This window comes from Phycodurus eques, chromosome 13 (genome assembly GCF_024500275.1).
Source record: "Phycodurus eques isolate BA_2022a chromosome 13, UOR_Pequ_1.1, whole genome shotgun sequence".
Taxonomy (NCBI): domain Eukaryota; kingdom Metazoa; phylum Chordata; class Actinopteri; order Syngnathiformes; family Syngnathidae; genus Phycodurus; species Phycodurus eques.
The window spans coordinates 23,910,370-23,928,853 of record NC_084537.1 but is presented as its reverse complement, the minus strand read 5'-3'; the positions used below and the strand labels follow the sequence as shown (position 1 = coordinate 23,928,853).

The following is an 18,484-nucleotide window of genomic DNA, read 5'->3' as shown; positions in this document are numbered from 1 at the left end:
AAAAAAAAAAAAAAAGAGTAGTTTACATTCCGTATAAGAGTGTACAGGAAATGTGCAAGTATTATACATAGTGAAGCACTATGATAAATTGAGACAAGCCCATACAAAAATAAACAGCTTCTCTTGAAGGCACAGGATGCACAGCGTCAACATTTAATTGGAGACGTTTCCCTAGTTGCTTGAATGTACAAACAAGCCTCCGACTTCAGCTTGTTATGTCAAAATGAACAAAGATGATCTTTATATAAGGCTTTTTGTTAGCATTTAATAAACAGCATGAGTTCCTGTATAAAAAATGAAACGTGTCCAGTGGGGTGTGATTAAAAAAAGAGAAACTCAGTGACAAAAATATGTTTCAAATAATGCTGGTCCGGCACCTTCGGTGATCCGCTGAACGCATACAATTGCTGTGAGAGTGGACTGACAATCCTAACCTTGGCTCTAATGAAGCTCTCATCATGAATGACTCACAAAGTCTTAAATGCCTGTACTACATCTACCACACTGAGATTATGGACACATAAGAAACCCAATGCTGCTTCACTTCCCACAGCCAATGTATGATACCACAAAATGTCATATTATATAAAATGCGTGTTGCTTATTTATACAACACAGAGAAGACAGGGCGTTTATTGGTCAACGACAAGAATTACGTGTGCATAACCTTCGTCCACCTGGGTAGCCTGGGTATCTTTGCATTAACACCTTTAGAAGTCGGAAACCCCATTACATTTGTTATAAAGCTTAAATGAGATCTATTTAGAGAGGATTGAGTGTCAAATAAAATTTGTTTCTACGGCCTTTCTGTGGTTATCAGGCTAAGAAGATGAGACAGGCAGAAGAAATAAACATGAAATAGAACATTGCAATTATTTTGCTTCGCTTTGGCCTGCTTCACAAAATGAAAACTAGCCTTCCTGTCCAAAGTCCTCTGTGAATTTTTTGAGTTTTCCCAGATCCTGCTCATTGACGGTAGGCTTGGTGTTGGACAGAGACCTCAGCATGTCAGACTGCAAAGACCAAATTAATAGAGCGCATGATTTCATCATTAAAAAAAATAAAAAATAATTGAAACCACAACACTGTCTTGAAGACACCTCACCATGCAAACTACAGGTTCCAGAAGCTTCTCTCCGGGGACGTCCATCCATGTCATCTCAAATGCGTTGGGATCGCCAGGCGAGCAAGGAGTCAAGAGGTCGTGTACAACTATTTGGGGATCCGATCTCGATGGTCCATTCACCTTTAAAAATCACAATCAATTCACACACAATGTGATAATAATTAGTCAGGCGGAAACGGTGAATCAAGTCTCAGAAAATGAAATGAATATAAAAAAATATAATAATGTACCTTTTTAAAGTGGGTTGCCGCTTGGACCTTTCTAACAGGCTGCATGAGTGCGTCTCTGACGATGACACTAACATCCGCGCCCGAGTAGCCGTCTGTTTTCTTGCCCAGTGTGACAAAGTCCGAGTCTGTGAGACTGTTTGGGGTGGAGCCCAGGTGGAGCTTGAACATGAAGGAGCGAGCGTGTTCTTCTGGCAGCGGAATGTAGATCCTCTTCTCAAACCTAACGTGGTTTGATCGAACAGAGGTGAGTTGACAATGGCGTGCGTGTGTGCGTGCACTGTGCAACTTGCACCGAGTGATACCCAGTACCTTCTTCTGATGGCAGCGTCGAGGGTCCATGGAATGTTTGTTGCCCCAAGTACAAGCACTCCTTCATTGTCATTTCCAACACCTGAAATGAGTATGTGTAAAACACCATGGTGTATACAGAACTTTGTTTTATTTTCAGTAAATTCATGATTTAATTTTGAACATCTGAATTCAAAACACCCGACTGTCCGCATTAAGCGATGTAACAAACATCCCGGTAGCGACCCGAGCTCTTGGGGAAATCCCTCACTTCCAAGTGCTTTTGCATGTTTTAACGTGGCGTAAAATGGCATCATGTGTAAGCCTCATAAACTTAGCATCTATTTATAGTGCCCCAGCGGCATTCTTTATGCCCCAGCAGCATTCTTTCTGCCCCGTGTGATTCAGTTAGCAATCCATTGTTACCATTCTACTGAGTGATGGAAAGAAAGGGGGGGTGGAAAGCTGTTGAGTCTACAGTAAACCGAAACATCGGCTGGAAAATAAAATAGAAATGAAATGTTTGCCGGGTTGCTAACGTGTGCTTACTGTCCTTCGGCATCTTGAAATTAATCAGCAATAAAACATGAGGCCGAAACTGTTTTGGTTGTGCGTTTAAATGACCATCAGTTTCAAAACATTCGACGTCCTCATGCAGGCCGATACTGAACACTTAAACACGCATGTGCACATTCTACGTTTTCAAGAATCAACCATTTCCAGCATTTATACAGGAAACGATCATGGTTATCCTAGTCAAAAACTAAAAACAGCTATTTTCTCATGTTTGCATTTTCAGGCTAAGAAACGCTGTCATCTTATAAAGGAACAGTCAGAACAATGTTATTTAAAAAAAAAAACAAATAATAATAATTTCACACAGACAAGCTTTTGGACAGAATTTCAATGACAGCTGCTCAAGGTGCAGTCGTAACACGAAGTGTTTGGTTGAGATCGAAATGGAGGCCAAATGTGCAATGCAGTCTACGCACAGCTTGAGTTTCCATGGTGACGCATTGTTCCCTCAACCAATGGAGAGCGTTATACTGTATTTCCAGTGGCATTTGTATGTATGTTTATATACAAGGATCCGGGAATGCATTTATCGTTGTGAAAACACTGAACATATGTCAGTTGTTAAAAACATTTTGTATTGCACATTACCACAAACACAAACTTTGATTGACAGCAGAACATCATCACTGCACATGCGCACTGCCCAGGTGCTTTTTTTTTCTCCCGGAGTTACGGGCTTCCTTTTTGCATTCCTAATGTTAAGCCTTAGATGTTCATGATGCTGTATGTTTTTTTTAGGTGTTGGTTTTTTTTTTCCGTTTGTGTCCGACCTTACGTGGACATTAGGGGGATCATTGAAACTACATCAACTGGACACGTATGCCAAGATCACCATTTCGTAAAAACTTTGCCGGAATACATTGGAAGCCATTAAAGGTAAGTGCTTAATATTTCATCAGCCAGGGGTTGAACCTCATCAGACCTACCTTGCATCTGCACCAGGAACTCCGTCTTGATACGGCGTGCCGCCTCGCTCTCGTTCTCGCTTCTGGAGCCGCAGAGTGAGTCGATCTCATCAATGAAGATAATGGAAGGCTTGTGTTCCCTCGCAAGGGCAAACAGATTCTTAACTAATCTGGAGGACAGAGAGGACGTGTCCATGACGTGAACATACGCAGATTTGAGCATACCGTCATGTTTCACTCTGGCCTTACTGCTTTGCCAATAGCGAAACTTACTTTTCACTTTCACCCAACCATTTGGATACAAGGTCAGCAGAGGAGACGGACAGGAAAGTCGAGTTGTTTGCCTCTGTGGCGACTGCTTTAGCAAGGTAAGATTTTCCTGTACCTGGAGGTCCAAAGAGCAGGATCCCCCTCCATGGTGTTCTCTTTCCTTGAAATCACCAAAGCAGTCATTGGAGCTTAATTGGTGATTAGGAACACCACCAGACCTGGTCTGAAAACTAAATTGTATACTGTACCAGTAAAAAGGTGAGGAAATTTGATAGGGAGAATCACAGCTTCTTTCAGGGCCTCCTTGGCTCCTTCTAAACCAGCAACATCAACCCACTTGATGTTTGGCTTCTCCATAACAATTGCGCCTGATTAAAACAAATAAAATAATAAATAACATCCTCTGACATCATTGAAGAATATATATACACACTGGCCAGAACATTAGGTACAGCAACACAATATAATGTCTTGCCAAAAAGCTGCTTGGAGAAAGTAAGACAAACTGTTACATACAGTACAACCACCAAAGTTGAACACACCAAAAGTCGTATCATTTGGAGTTCAACCAAATATACCTTAAAAGTAGACTTTACACCTATCTGATCATTTGCATTTTATCTGAGCATCTTTCATGTCATAATTTGCTTCCGCAAGACATTTAACTCCGCGTTGCGTATGAATCCAAAAGCTAGTTTATTTTTAGCCTTGTCAAGTGTCTTGTGGCGCAGTACTGTAACTACCTGACGGCCAATAAAGATTTGTTTCAATCTTGTCGGTGAAAAACCACATCATTGGTGTGGGACTATTTTGCGGTGTCTCAGACAAACAACACGCAAGTTATTTGCAGTCTGTGCACAACTGAAGTACGTTGTGGGGAACGTCCTCTAAATGCTGCAACACAAATTTGATCGGGCACCTGAAGAATGTACACGAGGAGGAGCATGCCGCGTTTAAGTAACGCGTGAAAAAAATAAATAAATAAATAAGCCAAATGTACGCAAACTCTGGACAACACCCGTCCGTCCATATAACCGGGGCAGTGAGAAAGTTAGAGTAAGCATGTCATTAAGAGTATTTATTGAAGTAAATTAATTGCAACAAAGTAATTCAATTACAGTAACCTCGCACCCATTATTTCTGTCATGTTGTAATGTTGGCCGCTCAGGACATTATAAGCAATACAATTAATAATCACAAAAAAGCAATGAAAGAACATGCAAATTTAACAGATCACAAGCAAGTCTATCAGGACAACCTCGACAATAGTAACTCGATTTGCCCACACAATAATGCTTTTCTTTTTTCCTCGGTGTCCAATGTGTCTAGCTCTAACTTTAACCTGCACAATTCCCCCTCTGAACTTTCACCACTTTGTCCAGCGCCAACAAAAAAATGCATTGGATTGGGTGTCACGTTTGCTGAGTTGATTATAGTTATACACTGTCTTTTAATACATTTATTGTCCTACACTCAAGCCTTTTATTATCCTTTTTAACCAATCGTAGGCACTAAAGTGAAGGAATTTATATAGGGTAACAGTTATTATCCACTACACAACATTTGCCCTCTGTAAACCCTTCCCTGTTCGTTAGTGTGTAACGCCTCCGTGCAGGTGTATAACAGTCAAGAATGTTAAAATGTTACTTAAAATAAGGGTTAATGATGGCAACAGTTTGACCCTGGAATAAATTATTCCCTACATTATTTCTTATGGGGAAAAAATAGAAGCGAACCAGTGTCACAGATCAGACTGCTCAACCTTGGTGGTTCCGCTCTAGCTAAGGTAGCCAAGATTAAAAACAAATCCATCCCCTTAGTTTGATGCTGTGCAGTGCTACACGACTACTACGCAAATAGCAAACCTGAGAGTTGATTCTGCATCTTCTTTTTCTCGGGATCATCACCGTCATCGCTTTCATTCCTGAGCGCACAAACAAACAGAATTAACAGACTGAAGATCTTAACTTGGAACTGAATGGCGTCATACATCACTGCCCCACCCGCAAACGCACCCTTTGTCATCAGACTCTTTGACAGGCTTAGCAGGCGGAGCTTTCTCCTTTTTCTTGAGGTAATCCTTCAACTGCTCTGCCCGGTCCAAATATTCGGCACATTTTATGCGGATGCTCTGTTTAGCTTTGTCACCTTGGGCTTCATCTGGAAAGAATCCGGGACAGGAAGAGAACGTAACTTTTCACAATTTTGCAATCTGTGCAAGCTCAGTTAATTTGGTGATTTATGGCTTACATTTGACGACATGTAGGAAATACTGTACAGCAGCCTGATACATTCGCAGAGCTTCGTCATAGTTTTTAGCTTTATCCTCTTGAGCCGCCTTGCTGGCAAGATCGATGGCTTTCTATGAATAAAAACACAGAAGAGAGCCTTTTGAGTTTTTTGTGGGGTACACACATACCGACAAATTGGGCTAAATTTGAGCATTTTTCCTCCGACAACCAAAGTCAACAAAGGCCCGATCGTCGGATGTCTCTGAAAGATTATCGGGAATGATTAATTATCCTGTGGTGCGAGATGTGAAAGGAAGATTTTGCTCAAACTGCTCGGGAAAACAGCAGGGGCCAACTGCAGGAAATGTTAACATTTTCAATGGATAGTTGGATACAATGGCACATCTTTTCGTGTGCGGTCAATGCTGATTTAGGCTGCTCCACAGACGTCCTGATTGGGACACGAAAAGTTGTGTTGAGTGTTCGTGTACCATGTCTCCTAAGTCATTTACCACAATAAAAATGAAACTGTGAAGACTGCAAAACTGCAATGGAGATTGGAGTTAGCCTTTTTTCTACTAACATTTTTTTCTTCTTTGTATTTTTTGTGAGTCCGGATGCCCTCTGACGCCATGCTTCCGCTCACAGGTCACAGGTCAGGTACTGTGACTGCACTGCGTTGGTCATCTCGAACGTTCATAGCAATGTTAAGATGTTAACACAATGATGGGCGAGACCTTCAACGATCATTTGAATTTCAGCAAACACGAACACAATTCCAAGCAACAGCTCAATTGATGGCTTTCGTGTCCCAACTGGTGCAATGCACTAACAGGGACGCTCAATGGTTCCGTGTGACGACGGTCTAAACTTCCTATTGGCTTCAGTTTGTCAATAAAATGGAGTCACCGCACAGGCCCAAACTACCATGCTAGTCTCGTTAGCCGCGCTGTCAACTCAAAGTCACGATAACAACGCACTGTCGGATATAACATTGAAACATATCGTTTTAGACTATATATGTAGGGCTTAATTGATGTTTTGGTGGACACTTTTCGCTGTCCACGGACGACTTTCCCGAAATAATCGCAAAGTTAGCAACGGCTAAGGAGCTAAAATGGCTAATTAGCGGCTAACGTTTCGTTGCTTCTTTCGACACTCGCACAAAGACAAAGCGAGCCTTTCCAAATATCAACCACTCAAGACAGAAAACGAAACATTTGTTCAATGTTGTCGAGGACTAGCTTTAGTTTCTTCCCAATCCTTTCGGCAGCTTGATGTTTATGCGTCCACTTACCTGTAAATTATTGTTGGTAGCCATGAGGGCTGATCACTTGTCCGATAGCCAAAACGATAGCGAGATCGTTTACACCGCCTGCCTTTAAAACTTAATTGACAAGTAAACACGTCGACATGTAGCTCGAGTAGCTCTTTGGCTTGTTTTCGTGTCTGAAATTGTCCCCGAGTTGTTTCGAGGAGGGAACTTCCGCATTGAAAAGCGTCGACTTGCGCACAGGGAATGTGATGACGTCACGACGTAACCTACGCTCGTCACGTCACTCGACTTGTTTAAAAAAACAAAAACAAAAACAAACGGCAACACAAAACTTTTATAAACGTTTTACGTAGACTTATTACGTATTATTGATGGAGTGCTAAAACAAATTATTTGCGCAGTGAAGTATGACAAGGCATAACATACATACTGAACATTTTGGACATTTAATCTTTAAATCCAATGCCGTTTCAAAATGCAAAATGTTTGTTTACAGGCAGGCTCCTCGATTTACGACGGAGCTCTGTTCCTACGGCGGTGACGAATTTGTACGTAAGTCACGACGTAGACTACCGACAATAATGCGATGGAAAAGTCAAAATACTGTAAATATATGTATGGAAAACACTGAAGGTCAAAAATATAAAACAATCAATTGAAAAACAGTGAGTATTGCGGTAACTGAGCGTTCCTTGGACGAGTACAAATACTTTGTACCTGTGTTTAAGTAAAATTTTCGGGTATCTGTACATGAGTACTTATTTTTCTGCTAACTTTTTACTTTTATTCCCTACATTTGAAAACACATCTGTTTTTGCACTACTGAATTTGTCAAAATATTTTTTTCAACTTCCGCAGATGACACAATGTAAAAAAAAGCTAAATATAGAGTCAACCGCAGTTGAACTCTTGACTGATGTATAATTCTACTTACTTACCGCGCGTGATCACTGTGAGTAGGAGCATAGCACGAAAATCTTGGCTATATGAAGGTCTGATTAAAAATATACATGGTATTTCATCAGTCAAAACCTGCTTGAATATTTGGGCTCAACTTACCTTTCTGTGAAAAAAAAAAACCAACAAAAAAAACTTAGTAAGCATTTATTTGGCCGCCTACTTTTAGCTTTTGTTTACCTCTCCAGTCTTTTTGTGTTCTCTTCTTGTGTAATGTGTACCCAGAGTTGTGTACGTTGCAACAAATGAGCTGGGTGGAATAAACCATTTGCATTTTTGCAAGGTGGGTGTAGTCCGTCTTAATTTGATTCAAGCAACCTTTATGATTGAACTTTCACTGCAAAATGCAGTAAGCAAGGTGGTAACTTAGCTCGCCTTCTTGTGTCATGTGACAAGTGACACTATTCTTATGCCTTTTGTAAGCTCAAAACCACGTACTGTATGTCACGACAGTGATGTATATAGTTATGTCCGCATTTGCACAAGAAACATAATTATGTATCGACCTCTTTATACACTAGGTACTCTTGTAGCTCTTCCGCTCTGTCCAGGTACTCCTTACATTTGTCCCTGATTTTCTGATTGCCGTCTTTACCTTGGGGTTCACCTGACAGGGAGAAAGAAAGACATTATGTTCACGAGACCAATCCATTCTTTGCCTATAAATTCGACAAGTAAAACACGCAAACGCCACACAGGAAGGCCGGAGTCCGAGATTCGCGGCGGACCCAGAACCTCAGAACTGTGAGGCTGACGTGCTGCCACCAGAAAGTTACCTTAAAGGCCCCATATTTTGGCCTCCATAGAGTTACTCTCTAACATGGACGTAGTGACTCACGATTTAAAATGTGGAGAAAGTACTTGACAGCGTGTTTGTAGGAGCGAATAGCCTCTTCGTAGTTCCCCGCCTGGTCCTCTTGCGCTGCCTTCTGCGCCACTGTTATGGCCTTCTGAAAGACAACAATCACGTTCGCTTAATAGGCGACACACCGAGAGGTCGTCCTTATTCTTTGGTTTACGTACGTTTGCACATTTAGGGAGGGTGGCACCATTTGTTTGCACCCATCAATTTTTCATGTGTGGAAAAGTATTGGAACATGTTGTTGCTTCCATTTGTCATTGAAACAATAAATAACTGAATGTCTACGCTCACTTTCTGATTTGTATTTTGCCCAAACTACATTTATACCAGTTAGAGTGTAACCAACACGAAAACCAACATAAATCAATCAATCAATAAATTGTGGAGCTGAGAGAAGTTCACAAACATTGGTCATAGCAAATACCGGCACAACCATTTGGAAAGTCCTTAAGCGGAACGAAAGCACTGGTGCACTGTGTAGCAAACGTCAGTTGAGTAGATCACGCTTGATTACGTAAAGGTTGTGAGAGCTGTGAAGGAAATCCCTTAAACAACTATTAGTAACATCAGCAGCGACCTCCAAAGACCAGGAGTGAAGGTGTCACAATCAACCGTCGGCCTGACTGACTTCACTAGAAAATGCACGTAACTTATTTGCAAGATAAATAGGAAGGCCAGGCTGGAATTTGCCAAAACGTATGGCTACAACCCTCACAAAGTCCGGGACTGATGAGAAAAAGATTAACTTTTAGCAACAGGAAAATGTTTGTAGGAAGAAAGGGTGTGCTCATTATCCCAAATTTCATCTGTGAAGCAGTGGAGGTAATATCATGGCTTGGGCTTGCATGGCTTCTTCTTGGAGGTTTCATTTATTGTCACCGATGTAACACACGATGGCAGCAGCAAAATCAACTCAGAAGTGCATCGAAACATGTCTGCCAATTTAAAGAAGCAACCAAACCGAAGTGATTGCGTGAAAGGTTTTAGACTGGCCAAGAAAATCCCCAGACCTCAACCCTACTGAATGCATTTTAACTGCTAAAAAGGAGACTGAAGGCATTACTTGCCCAAAACAAACAGACAAACAAACAACAACTGAAAGAGGCTGCGATGAAGGTGATGGAATGCCCGGAAAAGCACGAAGAAGAATGCAAAAGTAATGGTAATGCAAGCGAAGCATTTGCAACAAAATATGAAGTATTATTCAGTTCATGCAGTTTAAGTCTTTTGCTCAACTCGAAAAGGTGCTTCATTGCAGATAATGCCACATTCGTCCAGGCGCAAAATAGCTGGAAATAAAAGATCAATTGTTGATCACTTGTCCCATGTTTGATGTCAGTCCCAAATGTTTTCAGTCGACAGCAAAAATAAAGTGACCTCCCTGTTCCAATACTTTTGGTACATTTGGACAAAGTTATCGTCACAAATATGATCAAAAGATTCATCTCGCGACTATTTGTGATTACGGGGGATGTTTTCTTGTAATTCAATAATTCATGATAATCATTAAATGTAATGAGTGAATTATTGCTAATAATTCATTGAAATCCAAAATGTAATTTGATATAATTGGATTGCACATACAGTATTTCCTATCTTTCAATAAGTTTGGGGAGGGCAACAAATTAAATGTAATCATGGAGCCTTAGCTCTTTTTTTTAATGTATTTTTTATTTTTATTTTTTATTTTTTACAAAGTACAGTAAGCCAAAAGCACTGCTTCAATTGAATAATGGAAGGTAGCCTGTAATTGTTTGAATAGTTGACAGTGACGGCGTGAGCAAACACAGGCTGACACGAATATGAGGACTTGCTTTGCTCACCAAAATTTGTGTGGGTCATTTACCACATTGAACATTAAACAACAACAACAACAACAACAACAACAACATTCAAAAGTTCATCGTACCTGCAGATTGGTGGGCTCCATGTCGGAGTCACAAAAGCAACAAATTCAAACCCTGATCGTCGCAAGTCACTCACAAGTTTCCTGCTTGCTGACTTGGTGGCGCAGACGCGCCGCACACTCAACAATGCCGTCCACTGAGTGAGTCACAAGTTGTCGTCGCGCCAGGAGTGCCCAACGCCTCACCCGCCATACAAACACAAATCTTGACTTATTATTACTTTATACACTGTAAGTAATAATAATAAAAACAGCACTCAACCCAAAGTGTAACTCGGTAAGTACGCTCCCTCTCGTTTCATTTCACGTCTGAAACTTCAGCCTTGCGTTACGCCCCTTTAACAAAAAAATAAAAAATAAAATAAAAAAAAAACAATTAAAAAAAAAAAAAAAAAACCATGTGATACACAGAAGTAACACTAGAGGGAGCCAAAGTTCTAGTTTGGCGACCTTCCTCAATTGCTTCGCCAAAAGCCGAATTTGGGTCTAAAATCTCATACAAATTGCAATGATTTCAACATGGAGTTGAAAACACCCACACATATACTTATTTGATTGTGATTTATTGCACCACAGCCATTTCGACACATATTCATCGAATGAATGGGTCATGTTTTCATTTTACTTTGAAGTTTGCCACTTGACCCAAATTATTGGAAAAGAAAATAGTCTTTTTTTAAATTGTCAAACGGGTATGCAAATCGCAGAGGTGAGAACAGTTTGCTTCTGTTGTTACGGTACTTAAGTAGAATTTTCAGGTCTTCAACGAGGTCTTCAAACGATTCACTGATTATCGGAATGGATTCATCCATTATGTGTCAATGAATCGTTGCACCGGTAAAGACACACGATTGAGCGATTGGCGGCGCCGTAAAAACAATATTTCGACGAAGTGACTTTTGTTTAAGAGTAGCGCGCATTTTCGACTCCATAGGCATACTTTTGTCCTTTAACCCAAGTACGTGAGTTAAATGAGGACTTCTTTTTTGTTCTCTTTCCCCAAGTATCTGTACTTCTGCTCAAGTCCAGGTTCAGGTTGCGAGTACTTTTTGCCACCTCTGTCAAATCATAACTGCAGACGACGCGACACCCGCAGAAAGATGCGCGACCCGTGGGACATTTCCACCTGCGCGTCCAAGGCTGGATTTGCGCAAAGTGTTGCGCTCGATGAAGTATCGCGCGCGCGCGCCCGGGCGCGCCCGCGCGCAAACGGCGCAGCCCACCAGGACGACGACGCGCCGCAGGTGGAGAACTGGAGGCGCGCGGTCGGGACCTGCAGTGTGCAAGATGGGGAGAGAGGTGACGCGAGTTCACCTCCTCGCACTTTTCGTCTCCATTATTCTTTGCAGGTGCTCGCGTGCACAAGAAGCCTTCGACGGACTCACCGGTTTTAGTTTGAGTCCTCCGTACTTCAACCTGGCGCAAGGATCGAGGATTTCCGCGACAGCAACCTGCGGGAAGGATGAGTTCGGGACGCCGAGAGCTGATTTGTACTGCAAGCTTGTCGGGGGACCGACCGCCGGACTTGTCACGCAAAATATTCGGGTAAGCACCATCAAACATGTCGCACCATCATCGACTCTACTTACTGTGCAAAGTCACCATTCGGAATGTTTCCTCTTCCTGAACTTTGCCTTACGCGAGGTTTCAAATGCCAGAAGCTCTTGGAGTTTCACTCCATTGTTTGTGAAGGAAATAGCCGAAAGCAGGAGAAGTGGAAGGGCTCCACATCATCCCTTTGGGAAGGAAAACCAAGAGCAGTCCCACAATGAAACATTCACAATCGCCAGCATTTCTACACACAATAGGAGTCCACTTCTGTTCCTTAAGGTGGAAACTTCATCTTTTCTTTTCCATGCTATCTATTTTTGTTGTTGTTGTTCCTTTATTGAGGATTACTTGGACCTAATCACCTAAATGGGAAAATAGAGTAATCATCTGGCTGCCATTAACATCCAGTTCAAGTTCTTCAAGTAGAATTTGGTGACTCGTTGGTATTCTTGGTCATGAAAGATGGCTACGGCAGAATATATATATATATATATATATATATATATATAGAATCAATATACCGCAGCTGCAATGCGGCGAATGTTTTTTTGAATTGGATGGTAAGGTAACCTTCACCAGAAAAAAAAAAAGTGCCAAAGGGCACAAAGGCAGCCAAAAAAAAGTTGTTTCCCAACTGCAAAAAAGTGCCAAAGGGCACAAAGGCAGCCATGTGTTGACTCCATAACTACAGCGATGGGATAAGAATACATTTCTGTCCCTCAAGGTACGTCAGGAACTCCCCCTGATTATGCTAATCATATTTGAAGATGATCCCGAGCTTTAAAACCTAACTGTGAAGTAAACAAAAGCAATTCTAAAAAAAAAAAAAACACATGGTTAACACATTTAAAGATGTAATAGTGTGGAGTCAACCATCTTGGGTCCATTACGACCTCAGATTTTCCTGGATTCAAAACAAATCCGCCCCCGCGGGAATGATGGAAATAAAGACAATCCATTCCAGGTGCCGACAGTTGCCAACGTAAAACTAATAACTAACTTTGAAAAGTAAAAGATTTTAAGATTGGCGGCACGGTGGGCGTCACAGTTCTGAGGTTGCGGGTTCAAATGCGGCCTCGCCTGCGTGGCTTTTCTCCGGCTACTCGGGTTTCCTCCCACATCCCAAAAACGCGCATGACAGGTTAACTGAAGATTCTAAATTGCCCGTAGGTGTGAATGTGAGTGCCAATGGTTGTTTGTCTCTACGTGCCCTGCGATTGGCTGGCGACCGGTTCAGGGTGTAGCCCGCCTCTCGCCGCAAGATAGCCGGGATTGGCGCTAGCAGGCCCGCGACCCGCGTGAGGAGAAGCGGTACAGATAGTGGATGGATTTTAAGATTGGTGGGCTAGCGGTTTGCACGTCTGCCCCGCAGCCGAGAGTTCACGGGTTCCGCTTTCGGCTCAGGCCTCCCTGTGTGGACTTTTCCTGTCGCTTGCTTGGAATGTGGACCGGCGCTATTGGAAACGGGTGGACGGATTTGACGGAAGTTCATGGTCAAGGTACAAGTTTAAAAAAAAAGTTAAGCATTCTTTCTATAAATATGTACACACGTAGATAAAATTGATGGCACCTCTCTGTTGATGGAAGAAAAACCCACAGAGGTCACAGAAATAACTCGAATGTAACAAACAACAGATTGGAAGGAAAACGATAGACCGGCGCGCTAACGGTGAACGCTACAAGACCATCCCCAAGCAGCTCGATGTTCATGTGTCTACAGTTCCGCGTATTATTCCAAAGTTGAACATCCACGGGACTTGAGCCAATCTCCTTGGACTTTGCCGCAGGAGGAGGCTTGATGACAAATCGAACGGACGAATACGAATGGTAACAAAAGAGCCCACAACAACGTCCGCATCTGTAATGCCCTCTATATGAGGAAAAGAAGAGCCACAGTCGCTCATGACTTTTCAGACATTTATTGAATGCCTCGGGAACAGTGAAACATATCAACACAACGAGCACACTCACGTGGAAGCTGCTGTCAACCACAGCTCACGCCTAGATACTCACAAGCAGACTCGCCGTAGCTTGAGCCGACCGGCCAAACTCGCCATATCTTTCAAACGCATAGCACAAAACAATGCAGTATTTTCAATACATTTTCTGCTTTCACATTTTTTGTTATGTAGAAAGACATTTACAATGTGTTGAAAAAGTGCGTTTTAATCAGGTGAAATACGTTCAGAGCATGTTGTACTTGTCAAAATGTATTGTAAAAGGGGCATTTCTTCCCATCTTTCGATATCGCAGATTTTCATCTCTTGAAATGCAAATGAAGGCCTTTCCTTCGTAGACGGCGGCCGCCATCTTTCATTTCGGTAAAGAAACACCCCCAGGCCGCTGTTTGCGCAAATGCGGTACACGGTGTTCTTCTTCTCTCGACCCCCGTGGTTGAGGCCGCTTCTTCTGAAAGACAAACATGCGTCATGACGTGATGCGTCATGGCAGCTCATCCCTAAGTCCTACTTTTCCTGAAAAATAGCCCCCTTTTGACTTCTGGCGCCAACCAAACATGTGCTCCAACGCAGGGCCAGTTCTGCGACTACTGCAACGCCGCTGACCCGAGCAAAAGCCACCCGGCGAGCAACGCTATTGACGGCACAGAGCGCTGGTGGCAGAGCCCGCCTCTGTCCAAGGGGCTGGGCTACAACGAGGTCAACGTCACCCTGGACCTCGGTCAGGTAAGCTGATCGTCATCTTGTTTGCAATATCTCCCTCAGCTCGAACCGTCGCGTCGATTTGGTTTGCTCGGAAGGGATTCGTTTTTTACGGCCTATGGGCCAAAGGCGTTGTGTGCTTGTGATATTTATCGTCATCAGCCTTGGCAGTGGCCATCATGTGAGCAAGGCTTTTGAATGCGTGCCAAGAATCAGATTCGAGCCGCTGCGGCTGGCGAAAATGTTGCCGTCTTGACCTGTGGGCCCTGTGGCGGGAATCTGGCGCGCGGCCTGCAGAATTTGCACTTTACGTACCCACTGTGAGGAAAGACAGGAATTCTCTCGCTCGGGATCAAGGATAAGAGGAATTTTAAGATTGAAGGCGTGACATCGGAGGGCTGAATGTTGTTGTTTTTGACTCACGGTGCCACACAATGAGAGCCGGCCTTTTCTGTTTCCATGCTTAAGCTAAGCAAAGACCCCGCATAGCTAAATATAATACGGCGACATGTGCGCGGACGCGTGCGGGGCTTGAGGACGCGCGAGTTTAATATGTGGTAATGCTCCGTGTATTTGGGAGCGTTACGTCGTATTACGGTGAGCTATAATGGGCATGGCGCGATCTCTCTGACTGACGACCAGCCACACGACAACTTGTTGCGCCCTCGCCAGCATCGGGACCACGCAAACGCGTAATCCCCCCTTCCACACACGCACGCACGCATGCACACTATCGCACACATTTTTCTTCAATTACTACCAGCATGACCCTAAAAAATACTCACCTGCTGTTGTTGCATTTTTTGTTTTGAGCCATTTTTGGGAATGACAGACATTTACGAAAGACAGAAAAAAACAACATACTGCTTTGATGTGGGCCGTACATTTTTCTCTTGATGTTTTAAAGGAGACATGTAAAATGGACTTTTTAATTGCTTGTATACATATCATTTGGCCTCTGAAGTCCCCCCTCACCCAAATGTGAACATCAATATTTGTGTACCCATGCGCCACATACACACGGTGTAGTGTATGAAGTGCTGCTTCCTTGAGTAAATCTGCTTTTTGTGTCTATTGTGGCTCTCACACGTCGAGGTAGTTAAAGCAGCACGATATGGGGAGACAGTCGCTCATTTGCACGAGACTTGGACCGGCACCTAAAATGGGCTAATTTCAGCTAATTGAGAAAAGGGATGGATGTGTAAAGTGTGCTATACTTCTGGATCCTCAGGGCATTTTGACGAAAGCACATCACACGCGATCAAAGCAACCTGGGATCTATTTTAAATTGTGCAAAAATGCATGTCTCCTTCCAAGCGACAGTAAGGATTTTTGCATTCCTTTTTTTGTGTGTTTTTTTTTTTTTTTTTTTTTTGGCTTACAACAGGCATTGAGTCCTGGCTGGTCCACCACTGTCACCTGACGTTACCACGGCCATGGCGGAGATCGTATTCTTCTGTGTAAATTGATTATGATGATATTAAGGTTAAAGAACTCCAGAATACAAATCAATGGTTCCTTGGTGGACCTAATGAAAGGAAGCACACGTTCTAAAGGATAATTTACATTGTTGGTGAAATATGTGGGCTCGAACCGGCTGAATGAGTTCTGTGGTTTCTTTGAAGGCCGGCGCAGGTGGCTTTTCTATACCGCTGCCAGCAGATAAATTAGATAATGGCACTGTTGATGTGTACACTGAGGTTCAAAGTGTGCTTTTCTTTCCTTTTTTTCTTTTTTTAAACAAGCCGTTTCCGCTGATCCTTTGAAAAAAAAAAGATGTGATGGTCTACCAAGTGTAAATCAACACGCTATTTGAGAAACAACGATTTCCCAATGTACGTGTTGCTGGTGTCGTGCTCTCTCAACCATCACTGCAACTAAAAATGCGTTGCAGTCTGACGCTCTCGCAAAGTTTACAAAGATTACTGCATGCACCGGTACGACCAAACCTTTCTCATCCGTCGTACGTCCGATGACCGATATTTATATGATTGCATCTGTTGAATCAGTTGAAAAAGAAAAACGAGTTAACCTCCGTCAATAGTCAAACAGAGGCCACAGATGACACATTAGCGTTAACACTTACTGCTTTGAATGTGAGTCTGCTTACTTTGCGTAGTCTTCTCTCTGTTAAGGCTAGTCCTTCTTTCGGAATAAAACGAGTACACTCATATCGCTATCAAACATCTTGTGTTGTAAGAGACACCACACATGATGAGAAAAACATCATAACTTATTACTTACGTATTGCTCTTGTAGCGTTTGGCGTGCTGGAGATGACCACACACATCACCGGATCTCCACCGACGACGGTCGAGTCTCCTCCCCCGAAACGAATGTCTGGCGTAGGACCTGTGAGAGGCCGCGCCGCAGGGCGTCGAGACTGCAAACGCCTTTCATTGTCATTTAAATTGCGGTGAATGACTCAACATGACAAGTTCCTCCTCAATTTGTGCCCGGCAACAGCGCGAGCTTCCTAATTGGCTCTTTGTCCGTTTTACATCACAATTTTGGAGTCTGTAATCGGAAGTACTGAACGGGTTAGCCATTCTTGAATATCAGTCCTGACCGTCTTCCCGAGCAGATCGGGGAGGAAAAAAATCATTCGTAACACAGCCGACAGCACCGGATAATCACTCAGAATAATAATAATTGGGCTTTTTTGATGACTTTGATCAGGAGGGCGGGACAATTGGCACAATTATCGGAATGTGTGTCTCAAAAAAGCTCAAGAAAATGCAATCTGTGCAGGCTTAATCTTTTAAAGTTGGCTGAAGCCAGATTTGTTGAGGTACTGTGTTTTTGTGTGACGTCGTGTACGAGGGATTTCGACCGCGATTTTTCCAGACATAAAAATTCCAAGTCGGAAGACTTGAACGATGGGAGTCAGCGGTGGACTGTGGCGGTCATCTCGTCACAAAATGCTCCTCCCAATAATTAAATTCATTTCACCGATCAGGCAGTCACGTGACTGCACAGAAAACGTCCGCAGCGGCGACGTTTTTAAAGTGATGAGTTTACCTGAAGCGTGGCAGAAACATCGGACGAACTAACGGTGTGCAGCTGCCAATCAGAAGAGGCAGAACAGCCTCGGCCTCACATTGAATGACGACACAAATCAACAGCTACGTATGTCATCGTCTCCTGTCATCTGCGTATGCCTCAAAATGTTCACATTTCAGCCTACAAGAACTCCACTTCCAATTTATGCTCTTTAACGGGTATCAAAAAAGTGAATTTAAGACCATTTCTTATGGCTTTAATGTATTAGTGTTTTAGTTAACGTTACAGTATATTGTTGATTTAAAAAAAAAAAAAAAAAAAAGCAACAGCAGAAGTTACTCAACCGTAGTTGAGTAGTTTCTTCACTGGTTGCTTCGTCCTTGTCAAGTCATTATTTGCAGGACTACTTTTGACTTTTACTTCAGTCACCTACTCTTGCTTGTGCACAATTTTCTGGCTCCGCCCACCTCCGTAGCCCACGTAGACCACATCTGTCCACACCAAAATCCGGACTTCTTTTCCGGGAACGGTAGCCGTGGCGACACAAGCCGCGAGCAGCGTCCGTTGTTGCTGCGAACACGGACATCAGATATCAGGCGTCCAGTCCCTCCATTTTTTCTCGGGAATATATTTTAAGAGGCCT

The 18,484-nt window shown here is 42.9% G+C and overlaps 2 protein-coding genes across 10 annotated transcripts in view; one reads left to right on the top strand and one right to left on the bottom strand.

Moving 5' to 3' along the window:
• Nucleotides 1-137: 137 nt before the first annotated feature.
• Nucleotides 138-10,949, bottom strand: vps4b (vacuolar protein sorting 4 homolog B). 3 transcript variants are annotated; one of them, XM_061693076.1, is made up of 13 exons: nt 10,631-10,949; nt 8,698-8,809; nt 8,366-8,466; nt 5,646-5,757; nt 5,411-5,555; nt 5,261-5,319; nt 3,644-3,763; nt 3,399-3,555; nt 3,147-3,295; nt 1,666-1,747; nt 1,357-1,576; nt 1,106-1,246; nt 138-1,013 (listed from the first exon to the last, which is right to left on the bottom strand). In XM_061693076.1, exons 1-13 carry the CDS (start codon nt 10,649-10,651, stop codon nt 912-914), a joined length of 1,521 nt encoding a protein of 506 aa, XP_061549060.1. In that variant the 5' UTR covers nt 10,652-10,949; the 3' UTR covers nt 138-911. The 3 variants fall into 3 exon arrangements, with proteins under 3 accessions (XP_061549060.1, XP_061549061.1, XP_061549062.1); XM_061693077.1 differs by having other exon boundaries at nt 8,698-8,806; XM_061693078.1 differs by lacking the exons at nt 8,366-8,466; nt 8,698-8,809; nt 10,631-10,949 and adding an exon at nt 6,924-7,835.
• Nucleotides 10,950-11,860: 911 nt separating this feature from the next.
• LOC133411140 (laminin subunit alpha-3-like) overlaps nt 11,861-18,484 on the top strand; it is a 64,902-nt gene continuing 58,278 nt past the window's right edge. For 6 of the 7 annotated variants that reach the window (XM_061693072.1, XM_061693070.1, XM_061693068.1 and 3 more), the window contains exons 1-2: nt 11,861-12,172; nt 14,710-14,862. In XM_061693072.1, coding sequence (XP_061549056.1) covers nt 11,915-12,172; nt 14,710-14,862 — 411 coding nt within the window. In that variant the 5' untranslated portion in view covers nt 11,861-11,914. The remainder of the gene's footprint in view (nt 12,173-14,709; nt 14,863-18,484) is intronic. The other variant, XM_061693074.1, reaches the window with a different exon arrangement.

What these genes read in the sequence shown, in the direction of transcription:
- vps4b (XM_061693076.1), bottom strand. Translation starts at nt 10,651, where the DNA reads ATGGAGCCCACCAATCTGCAG. An exon ending in ATTTCCTCACCTTTTTACTG is followed by an intron (nt 3,556 to 3,643) that starts GTACAGTATACA and finishes GGTGATTTCAAG; the next exon opens with GAAAGAGAACACCATGGAGG. An exon ending in GACGCTGCCATCAGAAGAAG is followed by an intron (nt 1,577 to 1,665) that starts GTACTGGGTATC and finishes AAACCACGTTAG; the next exon opens with GTTTGAGAAGAGGATCTACA.